At 37.9% G+C, this 18600-nt stretch overlaps 2 protein-coding genes and 1 long non-coding RNA gene across 6 annotated transcripts; 1 reads left to right on the forward strand and 2 right to left on the reverse strand.

Annotated features, from left to right (window-relative positions):
- Positions 1–1765: 1765 nt before the first annotated feature.
- LOC133886849 (uncharacterized) lies at positions 1766–7805 on the forward strand. Of its 3 annotated transcripts, none has more exons than XR_009903461.1 (4): positions 1766–2165; positions 2506–2608; positions 3679–3811; positions 6977–7805. It is a non-coding gene; the product is annotated as an uncharacterized LOC133886849 (long non-coding RNA). The 3 variants fall into 3 exon arrangements; XR_009903463.1 differs by having other exon boundaries at positions 2696–3811; positions 6977–7798; XR_009903462.1 differs by having other exon boundaries at positions 2703–3811; positions 6977–7798.
- On the reverse strand, positions 2890–9813 carry LOC133886847 (probable peptide/nitrate transporter At3g43790). Its single transcript, XM_062326738.1, has 17 exons — positions 9308–9813; positions 8460–8500; positions 6925–6985; positions 6682–6784; positions 6491–6593; positions 6346–6399; positions 6186–6248; positions 6055–6104; positions 5898–5973; positions 5104–5277; positions 4916–5003; positions 4524–4609; positions 4337–4444; positions 3881–3925; positions 3710–3798; positions 3316–3359; positions 2890–3178 (listed from the first exon to the last, which is right to left on the reverse strand). Exons 1-17 carry the CDS (start codon positions 9459–9461, stop codon positions 3075–3077), a joined length of 1443 nt encoding a protein of 480 aa, XP_062182722.1. The 5' UTR covers positions 9462–9813; the 3' UTR covers positions 2890–3074.
- A 3378-nt stretch (positions 9814–13191) lies between these two features.
- On the reverse strand, positions 13192–17657 carry LOC133886601 (protein ZINC INDUCED FACILITATOR-LIKE 1-like). 2 transcript variants are annotated; one of them, XM_062326314.1, is made up of 17 exons: positions 17261–17657; positions 16996–17036; positions 16845–16905; positions 16585–16687; positions 16367–16469; positions 16188–16241; positions 16056–16118; positions 15934–15983; positions 15769–15844; positions 15110–15280; positions 14937–15024; positions 14701–14786; positions 14475–14582; positions 14280–14324; positions 14090–14178; positions 13723–13766; positions 13192–13516 (listed from the first exon to the last, which is right to left on the reverse strand). In XM_062326314.1, the coding sequence occupies exons 1-17, from the start codon at positions 17406–17408 to the stop codon at positions 13419–13421; spliced, it is 1428 nt and encodes a 475-aa protein (XP_062182298.1). In that variant the 5' UTR covers positions 17409–17657; the 3' UTR covers positions 13192–13418. The 2 variants fall into 2 exon arrangements, with proteins under 2 accessions (XP_062182298.1, XP_062182299.1); XM_062326315.1 differs by lacking the exon at positions 16367–16469 and having other exon boundaries at positions 16199–16241.
- Between the last annotated feature and the right edge of the window lie 943 nt (positions 17658–18600).

Raw genomic sequence — 18600 nt, forward strand, 5'->3', positions numbered from 1 at the left:
CTTCTTGTATTGGCTAGTCGTTTGAATTTTAATATTGCCTACGATTAGTCCAATAAAACAAGATCGTATTAGAATGTGCAGCTCTGGAAAGTGTTTGGTTCTTTCCATGTAACCTTGAAACCCCAGAGAGCAATGCAACCTATTACCTTCACTCTTAATAAACAGTGGGGCAAAGGTGTGGTCTTCGGTCAAGAAAATAAGATTCATATTGGATATAATTTATTTTTAAAATAATGTACCTGAATTGCTGACGCTTATATAGATCGATGGATGCTAATGATTTGTCTCCGAAGTTGACAACTAAATATTATGGGTTTTTTTAGATTTATACTATTATAAATATCACGGTTTTAAAATATATCACTACATTTTCGGTATTTGGAATCCAATTTTATTATATTTTTAATAGCATCTTTCTGAAATTGTAGTGACATATTTCAAAACCGTAATATTTATAATAATATAAATAAAAAACCCAAATATTAGGGGCCCTTTTAGAGTTTTACAGAAGATTAGTAATGCTGCTTACAAAATTCAGTTACCATCTTCAGTCCAAATACACTCGGTTTTTCATGTTAGTCAGCTTAAAAATCATCTAGGTCCTAATGCTGAGCATCGATGGCTAATAGTGTTTTCCCTTCTACTGTTAGGTGTGGTTTAAGTAAGTTAAAACTATTTACGTCTTCTATTTCCGGCTAATCCTGTTTTGCTGAGCTCGCAGCTCGTCCCGTGCTGTAACCGGCTATAAAGCCAGAACTCTTCCGTGTATGAGAAGAAAAGAAGAATTATGAGAACATTCAGTTATCAGCAGAAGTAATACTAGCTAAGTGCTTTTGTAATGTAACGAAAATATGAATATTAGATATAGTAATATCAAGCATAAATTAAAAGTATGAAATGTGGATGTGTCATAAGAGTGCCACCAAATGAATCGTCGGGAGCGATAACGTAATTTGTTTTCAGATAGGATCCAAAATAGACCTGCTCATGAGCAACCTAACCTAGTAAGCCCGACTCGACCTGAAAAAGTCCAACCTGGCTCGATCTGATCAGTGCACAGGGTCAAAGTTGGACTTAACTTCTCAACTCGCATATTTTTTGGTCGAACTTGGGCTTCAAAAATAAACCCAAAACTTGGAAAAGTATGAGCCCGACTCGAAAAAATCCGTTGTCGGGTCGGGCTCGGCCTTGTGATTTTTCGGTCGGGTTTTTCAAAGTCAGGTATGCCCTTTGAACAGGTATAATCCGAAAAAAATATTATCCACTAATTTTTCTCTTAATTAGTTAATTTATTTTTATTAGTAAAGCATATCTCATATCTATAGCCAGTAGAGAGACGGTGAGGCTAGAGTACGAGAGTAGATGAAAAAAGTGAATAAATAAATCAGATATATGGATTTTACGAGAGGGTAGGAGAATAAGAGAAGAGATGATATGTTAAGTAACTTGTGTTTTATATAGTAAGATTAGCAATTGCACATGTGTTTCATACACGTAGAATCAATTCTAGATATAATAATTTTAAAAAGTAAAAGAATATAGCATAACAAAAGAGATATTTATATATTATCTATAACTGTACTCTTTCCAAAAAGTCGATGTTGTAGATGAAGTATGGAAGGTGGCACACCGAAGAAACCCGATAATAAATATATGAAAGGTAAATATTATATGTCTCAATATAGGAGATAAATATTAAATATATTTTAAGAATATATAAAAGATAAATATTAGATGTTTAGTATAAAAAACAAATAACTTATGTATTTTATAGGACAGAGTACAGATATAGCTGTTCCTCGTATTTCCATCTCCAATTTATCCCCAATTCGATTTCGATCCCATCTTGTGTGATTCTCCATCCGTGGGTCTTGACTCTTGACACCCTCCCCGTGCCGCACTGCAACGGCCGGTTTCTGCGCCACCCCAGACTAGAGCCCTAGACCGCATCGCCATGGAGAATCGAAGAGGGAAGAAGTTCCTGTTCCCAATCCATCCGTCCGGATGGTCGACATGAGCTCAGGTCCAACCCTTTACTCGAGATTATTCATTCTTGATTCGATGTATTAGAATTTCCAGACAAAAGATGAAAGGAGTATTAGCAACTTATTGCCGGACCAAATCCATGGATGGAAGGATCCGTCGTGGCTTCCACGGGTTCACAGGTAAACGCTACCGGTTCATGAAAAAAAAGAACTTTATCACATTCAATTTGTGATAACTTCGTATGCTTCACGATTTCGGTTTTGGCCATGCCGCCTTTCTGAAATTCGTTGCACTCCTCTGTTCTTCATTTCTTCTTGCTGTCAAGAGGCTTATTTGTATCGAATTTAAGTCAGCCGTGGTCGCTTTCTTTGCTCTACGCATGGTGCTCGTGCGTTTCTCTGACAAGGCCAACGCAAAGTACTAGTTCACTTTGACAAGCTGTATGATTGGCGTTGGAACTTTAATTTTTGTTCATTCATATACAAATCAGCTATTGAGTTGTATTCATTTCTGTTCCAGGCTAGGGACCTTCCAAATGGTGTGAATGACGAGAATTGCAGTCACTGCACTTTCACAGCAAGATGTTGTTCAAGGGACTTCCTTTGCATGAGAATTGGCATTGGTACAATCTGTCAGTGTTCCTGTTATTTTTACTCTATTCACGTTTTTTTTTAGTTTAAGAACACTATATTGCATTCCTACTGTTTAGTTATCAGGGAAACAATTGCCGTTTGAGGTCAAGCTATTTAGTCAGCAAGGAAAATGTAAGATTGGAAGTTCACTGAGCGAAAGGAAAGGAAGAGATGGGTAGTAGAAGACAAAAGAAATTAGTGTAAAATTTTACACAAAGCATCTCATGTTTCAGGATATCAAAGATGGATAACCTGTACTGGCCATAATCTGTGCTCAACTTAGGACTGGACTAATATAAAATGCAAAAATATATCACACAAATTATTGTCGCTGGTGTTTCTTTGACGAACATAACTTCTGGTGTTACATAATTCTAAAGTACAGCACTTAGATGCTCATTTTGGGAGCTAAAACAGTTTTGCAAATTCACCATTATTCCATTGCTTTTCTAGCAGCTACTTCAAATCATAATTTTCCGGTAGTGCTAGGAACGGCTTGAAGGTCAGGATGAGCCCAATAAATTCAACAACATTCAGAATAAAGAATATGATTTGATCCCCTGCATGATTAATGAAATAAATCTTCTGTTATTATTTGCTAGCACACATACGTGTAGTACAGTTGTGCCACACAAGATCAAATAAAAAAACATAGAGTTGGTAAAAGAAGAAATATAACTTATATTTATAGACATACCTGGAAGGAAGGAAGCATCTTGACGCTTTTGAGCCCATGAGAACCTACATTCAGAAAACTCACAAATAAGATTTGTCTTAAATATATGCACCACTTGCATCTAAACCTAATACCAACTTGTGGTACTAAAAAAGGTACTACCACACTTACAGATGACATATATCATTTTTATTATGCATAACATTTTATATTGTAATTTTATCTGTGAACTCAGCATTCTTATTATTTCCAATTTTTACTAAATTTAGATGTCATGTATGTGCTAAGCTTATAGGAGCTCTGCTTCGTAAGGATACTGTAATTGTTAGGCTTTACATGTCATGTGCAATTTATGTTTTTTAACACATTAATTCGTATTCAAAGGAAATCTGAATATCTGACTGAGATAACTCACAAAGCGCCTGCTCCTGCTGGACCAATAGCCTTGAAGAAGGACATTGCAGTTGCAGATATGCCATTTGCAGCACCTCTTTGACTTTGTGGCTGTTTTTTGGAGGTAACTGAATTAGCTAATTTTTTTTAGCATTTGAAAATATAAACTCAGCTAAATTGATTTGATACTTGCCACAGCGTAATTTTGCAGAAGTGAAGTGCCTGTTAGGATAGTTATCTGATCACATTTGTAAGAAGGTGTAAAGTCAGTACAAAGGATGATATAGTAACGAAAGAGTATAATATGATTATAGATTCTAATTTCTTTCATGATCAATTCAACAATAACTTTGAAGCAATTACTGAAGGACCAATGAGTGATTCGATGCACTCAAGTCAGATATAAAACCACAAATAAAAAATGCTATGTGAATAAATAAAGACTGAATTACTGCAAATATTTCATGAATAACATACAAAATATTGGAATATGGTAGTTAAATTTTTGGGACTATAATGTATTTTGCATTTTCATGATGTATATAATCCATTGTATGGGGCTAATACAACATGTAAGTCTTTCTTTCTTTCTTTGGTCAAGATCAATAAATAATGTTATTGGAATAAAGAGATAGGTGTCGAAACTTACGGCAAGAACACCTTTCACAATGGTAGCGAGATAAAGAGCTATTCCAAGTTTAAACCCCGACAGGTGTGTCATGAAGGGATAAGCAGCAAGAATTGGTATTGATAGGACCTACAATGTACATGTGGAAGTAAGAAAATTGTAAGTGAATAGGAATGATGCATGTTTCTTGAGCAGTTAAGTTACTCACAGATGCAACACGGCATGAATTGACAGATCCCAGAAATTTGTGGACTGATCTATAGATGAATAGTTGATACGCAAGAAGTCCAGCACCTAGAATTGAATATGAAATTAATATCCAAGGTTTTGCAGAACAATATTAAACAACTTATGATAATAGGTATAATGTGGGATAGTCGTATTGTAGTATAGAATTATGTACATCTTAAAGGCAATCTTGATATTGTGGTGTGTTAATTTGATGCCCAAGAAGGATCATGCCTAGTCATCTACTATCTAGTAGAGTAGCATAGTCAACAAAAGAAATATTTGTCCTAACATTTTAGAGCATAAATTAGAAGGTCAGCAATGTGCAAATGATCCTAATAAGAAGTTGTATAGTTAGTGTCGTTATTATACCTGCAATTGCAAGAACTTGGCCAACTTCTTTAGATGAAAAGCTTAGCCCGCCATACTTTCTGTCACTTATAGCCCATAAGGAAAATATCTGATAATGTAATAAAGATGAACAAGTGATTCCATCACTTTTTTAAAATTCGATTCATATGCTAGTTTTGTGGGGGAAATGAACATATTAAAATCATTACCTCACTGTATGCTGTGTCGTGAAGGGTGAAAACACAGTATGCAAGGATTGAAGACATCAATGGCCGGTTCTTATATAGACTCTTCTTTGGATGTACATCTTCTGTCTGTGGAGTTCTTAAATCACCTGACATTTCTACCTCCCTGTCTACGTTCTTGTGCTTATGTAGTGACTCCTAGTAATCAATTTTGAGAAATATGGTATCTTTTCAGTCATACCTTAATGCTTAATGGCACTAAAAATACTAGACTGAAATAAGCAAATAAGCATTAATGCCATTAGTCATGTAGCAATCCAAGCTCAACAAACAACAATATTAGATTGCTCATCTTTTTTATTTTTTATCATCAACATATATAGAAAGTAAGGACTTGTGACTGATTTATTTGAAATAGGGAAAGTCTATTTTTTTGGGTCCTCCATCTTTGAGATAGTTTCCTTGTAGGCCTCCAACTTTATACCGAATTATTCAGTGCACTTAACTTCCATGTTTGGCACCAAGTATAAACTAAGCCTTGTAAGTTCAAAGTATATGACAATAGGATCAGCTAGCATATCACACCTACTGTTTTTGGCTCAGATCTAGTTTTAATGAAAGACCTGATTTAGAACAACACGAGCACCAAACCTGAAAGTTGGCTTAAAAAGGAACCTTGGGTACTTGGAGGCCCAAAAAGGATTTCTCCAAGTTGAGTGGCCAAAAGGGACACTCTTCTTTAAAGTAGAGCAAATGTATAAATGAAATTATTCAAATGATGTAGTATTAGTAGGACTGTGAGAGCACATATCACATACCGGTAACCATATGCAGCTTACTAGAACAGCAAGATTGAAAAGTGAAATACAAAGGCATGGCAAGAGGTACGGGAACCTAAAGAAAAATGCAAATAAATTTCATGAGTTCAGCTCGAATTTGAGTAAATCTTAAGCTCATAGTTCACAACAAGTATACCTCCCAAAAATTGAATTGTCGGAGAAGAGGTTTGGATATTGTTGTGCAGGCTGAGACGCAAGATAGAACAAAAGGAATTTCAGATGTCGTTACATTCTCATAAAAAGAAAATTCAAAATATTGTATAGTACCCGTGCAAAGTAGCCTCCAATGGATGGGCCAATAACAAGACCTATGCCCCAACCAGTGCTTACCTGTATTCAGTTAAAGCTTAACCAGAGCAATGATGAATAGAACTTGTACTTCCTATTCACACAAAAAATAATTAAAAGATGGCTTGTATTTATTTACAATTGATAACCCTAGAGCTTGGTGTTCAGGTCGGCAAACTTCGATTGAATAAGCCTGCAAACAATGAGAGTAGTAATACACATTCGTATAATATGAGCCTAGTTGCTATAGCATGACTGATGTCAGATTATGCATCCTCAGATACCTTTATTGGCGCAAGCATGCCATTTAGAGCACCGAGAAGCAATCTTGTGGCAATTGCCATCCAATACTTTACACTTAGTCCAAATAGAGTGTTAAATATGACCCTAAAAGCGCATTACCAAACTTAAGAAAGTAGCCATGTAAAAAAATGAGTGCATTTGAATAGTTGGTTCAACAAGAAAGTTTGCTCACACTGAGAAGACGGAAAATATAATAATTGGCTTTCTCCCGATACGATCTGCCACAACGCCCCAAAAGAGCGAGGCAAGAAATCTACCAACAAAGTAGGATGCACCTATGCAATATAAACAGTGTCATGCTGTATGTTTTCAATTCTGGGCGAGTACATTTGCTAAAACAAGAAGAACTGCAGGTGCATGTTTGGCTTATTTTTTTTTTACATTTCAATGACTCAATGACATGTAACTCTCTTACCAAGAAATCCAGCATATAATCCAATATCTTGTTCCTTTTTTGCCACATGCAGATCTTCGATCTATTGTCAAGAGAAGCCAAACTTAAATAACATACGGGAAGAGTGGAGTCGAAGGTCAGACTCAGTTTCAGTGAACTGCTGCTCTGATATGCAAAAAATACCAAGCATTTATATTGTATTTTTGACAAATTCATACTTGTATATTGGATTCGAAAATTTATAGTGTCTAACAACAGGTACGAAGCGTTTATATTGTACTTTTGACAAATTCAAACTTGTATATTGGATTCGAAAAATTATAGTGTCTAACAGCAGGTGCCAGCAGACACGTGGTTGGACACAAGACCGCTTAGCAAACAATTCCCCTCATTGTATAATATAGTAAGGAGGAAGTAAGACATTATAGCAAACGTAATGAGTTCAATATCTCTAAATATTTCTTTCCACAGATCTATTGTTAGTGACAGATTAATTGCTTGGTATATGTTAGTGGCTAAAATAATTATTGTTGAATTAACAAACGAAGCAGATAAGTTTCGATGGGGCCTACCGCCTACATGCCAATGGCCTTTTTCGGTACAATCAATGTACAATAGGATGATTCATCGACCCGTTTTCTTTCAGTCACATTGGCTTTGGAAGCTTAAGATACCGCTCAAAATTAAAATTTTCTTGTGGTATTTAGCTAGAGGAGTACTTTTGAACAAAGATAATCTAATCAAAAGAAAATAGGATGGGAACCTCAAATGCTGCTTCTGTAACCGCAATGAGAGCATTGAACACTTATTTTTCAAGTGTCACTTTGCTAAGTCGATTTGAAGAATTGTTCAGATTGCTTTATGCATTATCATGCCAAAGAACGTGAATCATATTATATGTGGTTGGTTACGTAACATGGATGTTAATAAAAATAAATTGATACTAATTGGGGTAGCCGCTCTATTTTGGGCGATTTGGCTATGTCGCAATGATATGGTCTTTAATAAAGTAGCAATAACCTCTTTTTTGCAGGCACTCTTCAGAGACACATATTGATTTATATTTTAGAAACTGCTATAAAAGGAGGACCAAAGGGAAGATATCAGGCTGGCTTGTTAGAATTTGGAGGTGGCGGCAATGGAGCTTTTTGCCAAGAACGACTGACGGTTTAGTCATATGTTATGTATCAGATAATATCATATAACCTCTCTAAAATATGTTTCTCTTTTCGCTTTGCTTTTAGCAATAGGCTACGATTGACGTAATAATACAACAATGGTTCTGTGCATCCTTGGATGCAAAAGGCTCAAACGTTTTTTCCTTTTGTCTAAAAAAAATGTATGGTTGTAAGAGTAGCTGCGCAGCTCTGATGAATTAGTTCCAAGATGTTTACATTACAATAATTGTATCTAATGGTAATCGATCATTCAATTGTCACGTGCATAAATAGTTGGATTAAATATATTGTAGGAACAAATATAAAACAATGCAGGCCTTATTGTAGGTCCTCATAAAGAATATATTAATACAATTAAGTAAGGTGAGATCAACATACCATGAAGTATAAGAAGGGAAACAGGGATGATATTGGTAGAGCTGAGAAAAAAACATATCGTCGATCGTTAGGAACGTTTATATACTTACTATTACCCTAAAGTAGTGCTCAGCATCTAGCAACCAACTAAATGAATATTGCATATATGTATTGATGTAGGCAGTATTTTAATCACATTAGTTTTATACTATATCTAATATCTTACAATACTATAGAGTAACTTAATTAATATGAGATCCTCCTTGATTCGGGCAATTTGTAGACAAATAATTCAAAGGAATGAGGATAATACAAACTTTGAAATTGACCTCGAGTGAAACCACCGAAACAGCAAGGAGTACAAGAACGAAAATGGAGATATCACAGTTCTGGAACTTGTCATTTCTCTGTATACAACAGCCATCCCCAATGATTCATGTCTTCAGACTGGTTGTCTGAGCAAGAGCAATTAAACTGATAAAGCTAGAATTAATCCTTAACTTGGAGCTGCTCTGGAATTCAAGAACTGCAAATTAACCCGTGACAGCTATCTATGCCGGTTCACAAAACATAGTTCGTGTCTCAGAAATAGAGTACATTAATGAATTGTGATATGTTTATGGGAAAATGCAACTCCGCATATCTTGCACATACATGGCCTATCTCGATTGTCCATCCCTCTGTTGATTCTCTCATCTAATGGTTTTTCTCACCTACCCCTCCAACATTAATCTTAATACAAATAAACGATTTTAATAAACTATGTGGGCTATGCATCTACTGAAATTTTTATGTTCTTGGTTTCTGTGTGCATCAATCAGGTACCTAATGTACGTAATGCATGCAGTACATGGTTAGCTAGTACGTACCGGTGGCAATGGAGGTGATGGCGACGAAGAATAACTCCTTGTAAGGGATGCCCTTGTTGCTCTCCAACCTCCGCTCCATGGCGCAGCCGGGGCAGCCGTCGACGTACAACGTCGTCGCCGCCGCCGCCGGCGATGGGGGCGCCTCCTCGCCCATTCAGATACTAGTTACTTTGTGCTAGCTCTCTCGTAAGTATCGTTTACGACGACTTATACGGTTTGCAGAAGACTAGCTAGCTTTGTGACTTGTGAGGGAGATTAGGCGTGGAGTGGCAGCTCTTTCTTATACATGCAGTGCAGGTTGCAGGCATTCATGCATGCATGCTAATAACTCTGCCAGGTATGAGCGAGTAGTCATCGACAGATCTATCTGGTGACTGATCACTGCACGCATGCGTGGCCCGATGGGCAGCATGCAACAAGAAGCTTGCCGCCCGGCCGCTTCGATCACTTCCACCGGGAGACTAGGATATTCTTCTTTCTCTCTCTCTCTCAAATCACAGCACGGATTTAGATTTTCATGCATGCGAGGCATAATGATAGAGACTGAGGCGACGCATTGATTTTTTTTATGTCAAGGCAAATCAAATATCGACTGGCAGAAGTGCACAGTACATGAAGCAGGATACAGTTGTAAGTACGTGCTTAGTTTTGCACTTCTGCTTAGTTGGGCACGTAAGTAAGTTAATCCAGTACTGAATTTAATGGAAGATCATATCATATCATAAAATTTATTAAGTAGGATGCGTGTCAGCGCTGATGGATCGATGTTGTCAGCAGACTGGACTAGCTGCGGAGTCAAAGTCAGAATCGGCCATGGCCTCTCTCACGCATGCGCCTACCCTGTACGTACCTCTGATGCATGCAATGATCGATCAGTGCGAGACAGCGTGAAATGTGCCTGCTCGATCCGCCTATACCTCGCGCCCGTTCATCGTCGATCTGTTCAACGAACTCCATCGATCGCCATCCACACATATATATGCATCTATCGCGTACGCACGTCTTGGGAGGAGGATGAAAGATCAGTTCTACAAGAAAATTCAGAGAAACAGCCAAGTAAGGCCGGCCGGCAGAAGTAGCTACCTGCTATAGTGTTTATTTAAGTGTAATATGCTACTAACTATATTTCCAATATATACTGTGTGCTGTACATGAAACTTGGTCGTCACCTTGTACGTAGCATCATGAATGCGACATTATATTATACTACAATTTGATTGGATGGCGGGAAAAAAATCCCAACCTGGCTAGAACAGCTAAACAGGTTTGTTAGCCCACATTTCCTATCTCCGAACCGAGACTAACTTAGTTAGTCGAGGGTGTAGATGTACATTTAGATCATCCGAGCTTGAGTTCTTTTGATGCGAATTTGAATGTCTATTTAAAAAAAATAGTTGTATGCACACTGAACATCTTAATGTCTTACTGGACCGCTTTCATTATCTAAAAAATATTTCCTACCCTCCGGTTCCAAATATAACTAACTCCATTTAACACCTTCAGGTTTTCTTCAAGGACAAATCCATCTTGTTTACATGACAAACACTTATCGACTATAACAAATGTTCTATAAGGAGTTGTACAGAATTGTGAGAGATTGAGTGTGAAATGGATTGTGATAATTGTTCTTATTTTGGCAAATAACTATAATTGGGAGAGAGGAAAAATGTTACTCCCTCCGTCCACTTTTACAAGGTGTTGATTTTGAAAAGTCAATCTTCGTAAATTTTAACCAACAATTAATCAAATTATATACATATTTAGTGTACAAAAGTTGTACAAATATATTCTTATTTCAAAGTGCTTTTAATATGATGTTGATTTTTTACAATTGACAATACATTGTAAGAGAAATTAAAGGTTAAATTATACTTTTGAAGATTTTTTCTAACCAAAATACTACTTATAAAAATGGACGGAGTGAGTATTTCTTTGCCATCGATGTGGAAAAACACTCTTAGTATCTTTTTTTAATCAAAATCAGAAATACATCCATTAAAAAAATATCAGGGCGTAATTTTGATCCTGTTTTATAAGTTCAAAGTGTAAATTGATCCCAGTTTATAAACTCGCGAGTCTTCTTTAAAAAAAATATTTTTTGTGTGTGTACTATAATTGGCCTTATTCCATTGTAGGAATATAATATTTTTTAAAGAGGAAATAGGAATATTATAAACTTGAGTTACTGTTGTAATATTATGTGTATGACTTGTGGGCTGGGCCGCAGTACGCACTGAAACAGTGCAATCTCATCCTAGTTGGATCCATTGAGAAAGTAGCACTCAGCTGGGCCGGCTATGGGCTTCTGTACTGCGAGAGCCCATTTACATCTTCGATTCCAAAGTCCAAACCTGCGAAATTTTTATATTTTATATGCAAAAATTGTAAATTTATACATCTGTTTTCAAATTTTGCAATTATGTACTATCGCCCGTTAGAAGGGCGACTGCACAAACCATGAACATTGTATTTTCCATCTGGACCGCACAGTTTTTGATCCAACAGTGCTCGTCCTCGGCTAGGGATGAAAACGGTTCGAAAAGATCAGAAAAGGTCTAAACTACTTTAAAATTTACATTTTCTCTCAAAAGCAAAGTCAAAAACAATAATGCCGGCAACTTTTTCCATTTCCATTATCGTTTTTTCGGTATATCATTTTCTGGTTGCTACGGTCAGAAAAGTTCGAAAACATCTCTGGAATACCGAGAATTGTCGTTTTTATTTTCATCCCTACTCACAATTAACTATAATCCATAGAGAGAAAAAATGTTATTCCCTCCGTCCACTTTTACAAGACTTATTTTTATTTTAAAAAGTCAATCTTCATAAGTTTTAACCAACAATTAGTTAAATTATATACATGTTTAATTCACAAAAGGTGTATCAATGTATGCTTATTTCAAAGTGCTTTTAATATGATATTGATTTTGTACCATTGACAATACATTGTAAGAGAAATTAAAGGTTAAGTTATACTTTTGAAGACTTTCTCTAACTAAAATAAGTCTTATAAAAATAGATAGAGTGAGTATCTTTTGCCATCTACGTGGCAAAACACTCTTATTATCTTGTTTTAATCGATATCAGAAATACAGCCATCCAAAAAAGAGTATCAGGGCGTAATTTTGTTCCTGTTTTATAAGTTCAAAGTGTAAATTGATCCCAGTTTATAAAATCACAAGTCTTATTCTAAAAAAATTGTGTGTGAGGGGGGTGGGGGTGCACTAGAATTGGCCTTATTCCATTGCAGGAATATAATATCTTTTTTAACAGGAAATAGGAATATTATAAACTTGAGTTACCGTTGTAACAACAAGTACTTTAAAAATTCATTTCTTACAATACTATTACAACATCTCCTAATCATATTAGAATATTCTTATTTATTTATCTTCAACAACTACCTATTTTCTATCATCTATTATTTTTCTCCCCCATCTAGAGCTAAGTGATGTTAGTATCTGTCCTCCCTCATCACTGTAACAACAGGAAACCGGCTGGAGCTGCCCGCACTCCAAAGTTGCTGTTTTTTCGTCAGCTTGTGCTGTCAAATCGCCGCGTTCTGGTTTGCTCTCTGGAGCTCTGCCTCTCTCCCCTGCTTGTTGCGCAGGCCAGCAGTTACCAAAGCATCACTCCAACAATGCAGCAACTGGTGTTAGTGGACACGGACATAGCGTCCGAATTCACCTCGAATTCGAGTATCCAATTCGGAAGAGAAAAATTTGGATATGTAAAGTACAACTTGAAATCCAACTTAGATTCGATTACTCGATTCGGTAAAAAAAAATTAGACACGTGAAATACAACTCGAAATCCGATCAGGATGTTAGAATCTGACTAGGATTTAAGTATCCGATTCGGAAAAAAAAAATGGACACGGCAGGTAACACTAGCAGCAACCCATTTGCCCAAGCGATTAAATAGCTTTCTGGATCACAGTGTGCTCCAACTCGAAGAACAACATCAACAATGGACTCACACACTGAATTGCATAGCATACGCGACTGTGTTTCGGTCTTCCATCTGCACTACCAGCATGCTATGCCATCTTCTAGCTCTACCACATACTAATTCATCTGCCTCGTCTTGCCATACAGCCTCCATATACGTTTTAATTGTATTGCTGAGGAACTGCCAGGAAAGGCTTGAAGGTCAGCACGAGCCCGATGACCTCTGTCAGATTCAGTAGCAGAAACACCATCTGGTCGCCTGTATATAAATGAAATCGACGTATGCAGGGTTTAATCAAATACCTTTTGAAATCGATGTCCTCTGTTGTCATTGCACTAAGTTCAAATTGGAACTATTGCTTGTATACACTAATTTAGCACACTTGCGCTTCGATTGACCATTAGTACTATTTTTTACCATCAGTATGGTAGCACTGCAAGTTATTTAGTTCTCAGCATATTTACCTGGAAAGAATGCCGCGTGTTGGCGCTTTTGTGCCCATGAGAATCTACAATCAGAGTTATTTCAACATTGAGTCTCTTTTACAAAAAAAAATACATGTACAAACTTGTTAGAATTGGTTCATGCTTTCATGTTCATCAGGACAAGAAGCAATCGCTATGCTAGGACGAACAGATAAAACTAGCAACATTTTAATCACTGCGATTACATCATATGAATAACAAGAGCTATGCATCCCTATTTGCACATGGACCATTCAAATACACTATTCAATCCCGGAAGTTGATATTGAGAGAAACCTCCTAATAACTTTGTTCAGTTTTTTTTCCCTAACCCATAAGAGTGTTAGACAGCATTGCTTATACTTACATTACACCTGCACAGGCTGGAGCGACAGCCTTGAACAATGACATTGTTGTTGTAGCTATTCCATTTGCAGCACCCCTTTGCTCTTGTGGCTATAAACAGCACCCAAATTAAATATTAGATTTATTTGACATTTATTTTTGTTAAGGTATCAGACAATGATCGATCGAACTGAGATAAGTTGGACATGTACCACAGCATTGTTTTGCAGAAGGGAAGTGCCAGTAACTCTAGTTATCTGATCAACATAATCAAACATTAACCAGCATTATTTTTGTCTAAATTTCTTATGCTATACAATAGCAAACATATTTAACCATTTACAGTGGTAAGTGGTGAAGTATTTTAGGGGCTGAATCTCAGAACTATAACCTCATAGAGTACTTACAGCAAGAATACTTTTGATCATTGCTGCACTATAGAGAGCCACACCAAGTCTTAGTCCTGATATGTGTGTCATAAAGGGATAGGTAGCAATTATTGGTATAGATAGTGCCTGCGATGCTTAAGGTCAATCGATAAGAACTGAAAACGGTTTTTTATAGAGAAAACAGGCAAAATAAGTAATGAGTAAACTGCAATAAGTCAAAAATTTGTGACAAATAGTAACTCACTGATGCAACACGGGTTGAGTGTATAGGTCCAAGGATTTTGTCGACCCAACGATAAACCAAGAGTTGATATACTAGAAGACTGGCACCTACATTGTACCAAAAGACGATTATTGAGTATTGACGTTCCAGAATTGCATTTAGTACAGCATAACCATAAAGCACAAACATCGTATGATTAAATGACTGCCTAAGATTCTTTAAATTTTTCAGAAAGCAGTTGGTTGAACTAGAATTACCTGCGACTGTAAGAACTTGCCCAACATCTTTAGATGAAAAACTAAGGCCGCCATATTTTCTATTACTTACAGTCCACAGAGAAAATATCTGACATTGAATTGTAACAAAAAATGTTTAGAACCATTACATTTCAGTGTAGCAGATAAGATGTTATCGCGTCAGTAGATGTTACCTCACTATATGCAGTGTCATGAAGTGAGAAGACAGAATATGTGATAATGGATGACATTAATGGCCAGTTTTTGAATAAACTCTTCTTAGGTAATTCTGCATTTTCTTGAGTTGTAGAACCTTCGGCTGTTTCAACTGCTCTCTCATGGCCTTTGTGCTTATGTAGGGTCTCCTGTTTAGTTAATCGATGAATGGCATTTATTAAAAATTAACAATAGAAATAAGATCACATGTAAGTTCAAAATAAACTAGCAGATTTTTTTGTTTATTTCAAGGTAGGATAGGATATTCACATGGATCATGCAGTTAATTTGAATATATGTTTTGGCTCATTTAGTACTGCAAGTCTGCAGCAGGGCAATTATGTTCTTTTCTCGACCAGGGTGGATTTTTCAGACCCCCGGCTAAATTAGGATTAACCCAACCTCTGAAGTCTTTCCTTTCGCTATTTTTTCCTTTAGGAACAAATCCAGTGATTTTTTTGGGCTTGAGAACAAATCCCAGCTCTTTTGGGGCTTAATCAGGACATATTTTTTTGCGAATAATCAGGACATATTTAGGTATAAATAAAACATAAAGACTTACAAAAAGCTCTTCGAGATAAACATGAAAACAGATAAATTTAATATCGTACATAGAGACAGAGTAGGCCATACTTACCGGGAGCCATGCACAGCTTATGAAGACCAAGGCAGCTAAAAATGATATACATAAACATGGTAGAAGATATGGGAACCTGCATGATTTTGGATCAAGCAGATAAAATCGAAAAATACTTTACCTGTCTTATTGTGTAAAGAATTCAATTTCAGGCGAAAGGAATACCTTTCGAAAATTGACTTCTCATGAAACAGATGAGGATATTGTTTGACAGGCTGTTAATAAGAAAGACATAAATGATGAAAAATAATCCAAATGGTCCACAAATAATAATCTTTGTGAGATACCTGTGCTAGGTAGCCCCCAATTGCTGGGCCAATTATCACACCCATTCCCCACGCTGTGCTGACCTAAATTTGACGAAATGGATCAAACTGAGTTCATGACCCAAGTGTTTTATATGCAGAATTGGGACTTACAATTGATATACCCAAAGCTTGATGTTCAGGTCGACAAACTTCAATGGAGTAAGCCTGTAGCCACAAGCAAAAAATATATTATTGGCTAGACATTTGCCAGAATTAGAACATCAACCGACACTGACATCATTCCTTCATTTGTTCTTCGGAATTGTCCCTATTACACAGTATCAAAGTACCTTTACTGGTGCAAGGAATCCATTTAGAGCACCAAGAAGGAACCTTGTAGTAATAGCCATCCAATATTTCACACTAAATCCAAACAAAGTGTTGAATATAATGCTGAAACGTAGATTTGGATATGGGTGAGCAAACATGCAGTAAAGGGTTTCGGCTTTCATGAATACATTTTGGTCCCATTTCTTAGGGAAAGAAGAAAGATGCGACGAGTGCTTACACCGAAAATACTGAGAATGCAATCACAGGCTTCCGGCCAATACGATCTGCCACCATGCCCCAAAAAACTGACGCAAAACCTCTGCCGATCATATACGATGCACCTGAAGAAAAAGAAAACAAGTATCACGACCAGGTACGCACTGATTATATTTATAAAAAGAGTGTACGCACTGAATATTGATATACTAATTTTTGAGACAAAGAAGTACGCATGAATGTTGTTGCTACTCATTGGCACTTGGGTGTGACAAATCTTACCGAGAAACCCAGCATAGAATCCAATGTCTTCTTCTCTTTGAGCAACATGCAGATCTCTTATCTGTTTCACAAATCAGCATCATATTGCAAAATACGTACAGATTACAGAGGAAGAAAATATGGGAATATACAGAATGGCACGCCAGCTTACCATGAAGTACAAGAACGGGAACAAGGAGGTTATCGGCAGAGCTGGGAAAAAGATAAGAAGAGGGGTGGCTTAATTTTAGAAATAAGTAGAGATAGGGAGTAGTATATTTCAGAAGAAGAAGAAGGAATGATCTGATCTATAGCTGGTCGAGAAGGAACGACCAAGACTTGCAGTAGAATAAGACCAGGGAGCAGGTCGATTAAGAAATGGATAATCAGGCAGCACTGCACGTTGGTATTTGCATAGAATATGTACACACAAGTACCGGATGCGAACGTGGTGATCCCAACGAAGAAGAGCTCCTTGTATGGAAGGCCCTCGTGGCTCTCCTTCCTCCGCTCCACGGCGCAGCCGGGGCAGCCGTCGTAGTACACCTTGGCCGGCGACGGCGGCGGCGGCGGCGACTCCCCCATTAGTTTCAGCCTCTCGACGTACGACGACTCGGCGGAGCTGAAGGTGATCGACCCACAGCTAGCGTGCAGCACGAGAAGGAGAGGCGATGAACAAGTTGAGTTCTTTGTCACTAGATCGATGGACGAGAGAGAGAGAGAGAGAGAGAGAAATCGATCGAGCTGAAACGGAGCTGGTTTGAAGGAGACTGGAACGGCCGCGAGTGTGGAAACGAAGCTGTTATGCGAGCCGCGTTACCTGGACCTCTCTCTAGTCTCTTCCACAAACTGATGGCAGGACTGCAGGAGAGAGAGAGCGACAGATGGGCGGGCGGGGAACGATGCCCGTGGATTGCAGGGCCGCAAGACGCCACCGGCCGCTCAGGTCTCGCGGCCCCGTCGCCGTCGCCGTCGCCGTCGCCGTGCCTGTGCGCACGTACGGCACGGCACGGCGCGACAAGGGAGTGGAGTAGTACGTAGTCGCTGTCAGTTTCAGATGAGTCCGGTTGCACTGCAGGTGCAGGTGTTAATCGACGACGTCTTAGCAGACGCCATGCAATTATGCAAACCAAAACACTCCAAATCGTGATCGACAAACGCATTAGGCCAGAGTTGATGAACTTTTCGGCAGCATTCGTGAAGTGGCGTGGCCCTGGCAAGCGGCGAGAGCTCCTAGGATGAGAGAATTTTGACCAAATAAATTGCTTGCCCTGTTGCATTGTTGTTTCCTTTTTTTGGCAAATCACAATCTAACTCGGCCTATCTCGTTTGGCCATTACACGTTGTACTCAAACTCTGCTTATTTTAAGTCTCTTCTTCTAAAAATTAACATGCAAAGCTTTTGCGTGCTTGTTAAAAACACTCCAAATCGTGATCGACAAACGCCGGGTACTACTAATTTGGGCCCGTTCCCGGCAAAGGTAATTACATGCCGTGTTAAAGACATTTGCATTGCCTTCAAGCGTGACTTGATTACGATGTTCTAGCTACCGAGGCTTTTTCTTCTTCTTTTCGAGAACTACCCCGTAGTACTACCTGGGGTAGCCGTCGTAGTACATCTTCGTAGTACTACCCGGGGTAGCCGTCGTAGTACACCTTTGGTCGCCGGAGGCAGCGCAGAGCAGAGGAGGAAGAGGAAGAGGAGGTGGACGAGTTACTCTAAAATTTTAAATAACAAACGGGCAACAAGGAACTGACGAGGGAAAAGCCGAGGAAA

This window comes from Phragmites australis, chromosome 12 (genome assembly GCF_958298935.1).
Source record: "Phragmites australis chromosome 12, lpPhrAust1.1, whole genome shotgun sequence".
NCBI classification, from domain to species: domain Eukaryota; kingdom Viridiplantae; phylum Streptophyta; class Magnoliopsida; order Poales; family Poaceae; genus Phragmites; species Phragmites australis.

Excerpts from the sequence above, each read along its gene's own strand:
- LOC133886847 (XM_062326738.1), bottom strand. The coding sequence starts at position 9,461 with ATGGGCGAGGAGGCGCCCCCATCGCCGGCGGCGGCGGCGACGACGTTG. Across the intron at positions 5,974-6,054 it reads GACAATTCAATTTTTGGGAG|GTTCCCGTACCTCTTGCCAT; the intron begins GTATACTTGTTG and ends ATTTTTCTTTAG. Across the intron at positions 5,004-5,103 it reads ACGACACAGCATACAGTGAG|ATATTTTCCTTATGGGCTAT; the intron begins GTAATGATTTTA and ends TTACATTATCAG.
- LOC133886601 (XM_062326314.1), bottom strand. The coding sequence starts at position 17,408 with ATGGGGGAGTCGCCGCCGCCGCCGCCGTCGCCGGCCAAGGTGTACTAC. Across the intron at positions 15,281-15,768 it reads TAAGCTGTGCATGGCTCCCG|GAGACCCTACATAAGCACAA; the intron begins GTAAGTATGGCC and ends TTAACTAAACAG. Across the intron at positions 14,179-14,279 it reads TTCTGCAAAACAATGCTGTG|CCACAAGAGCAAAGGGGTGC; the intron begins GTACATGTCCAA and ends TGCTGTTTATAG.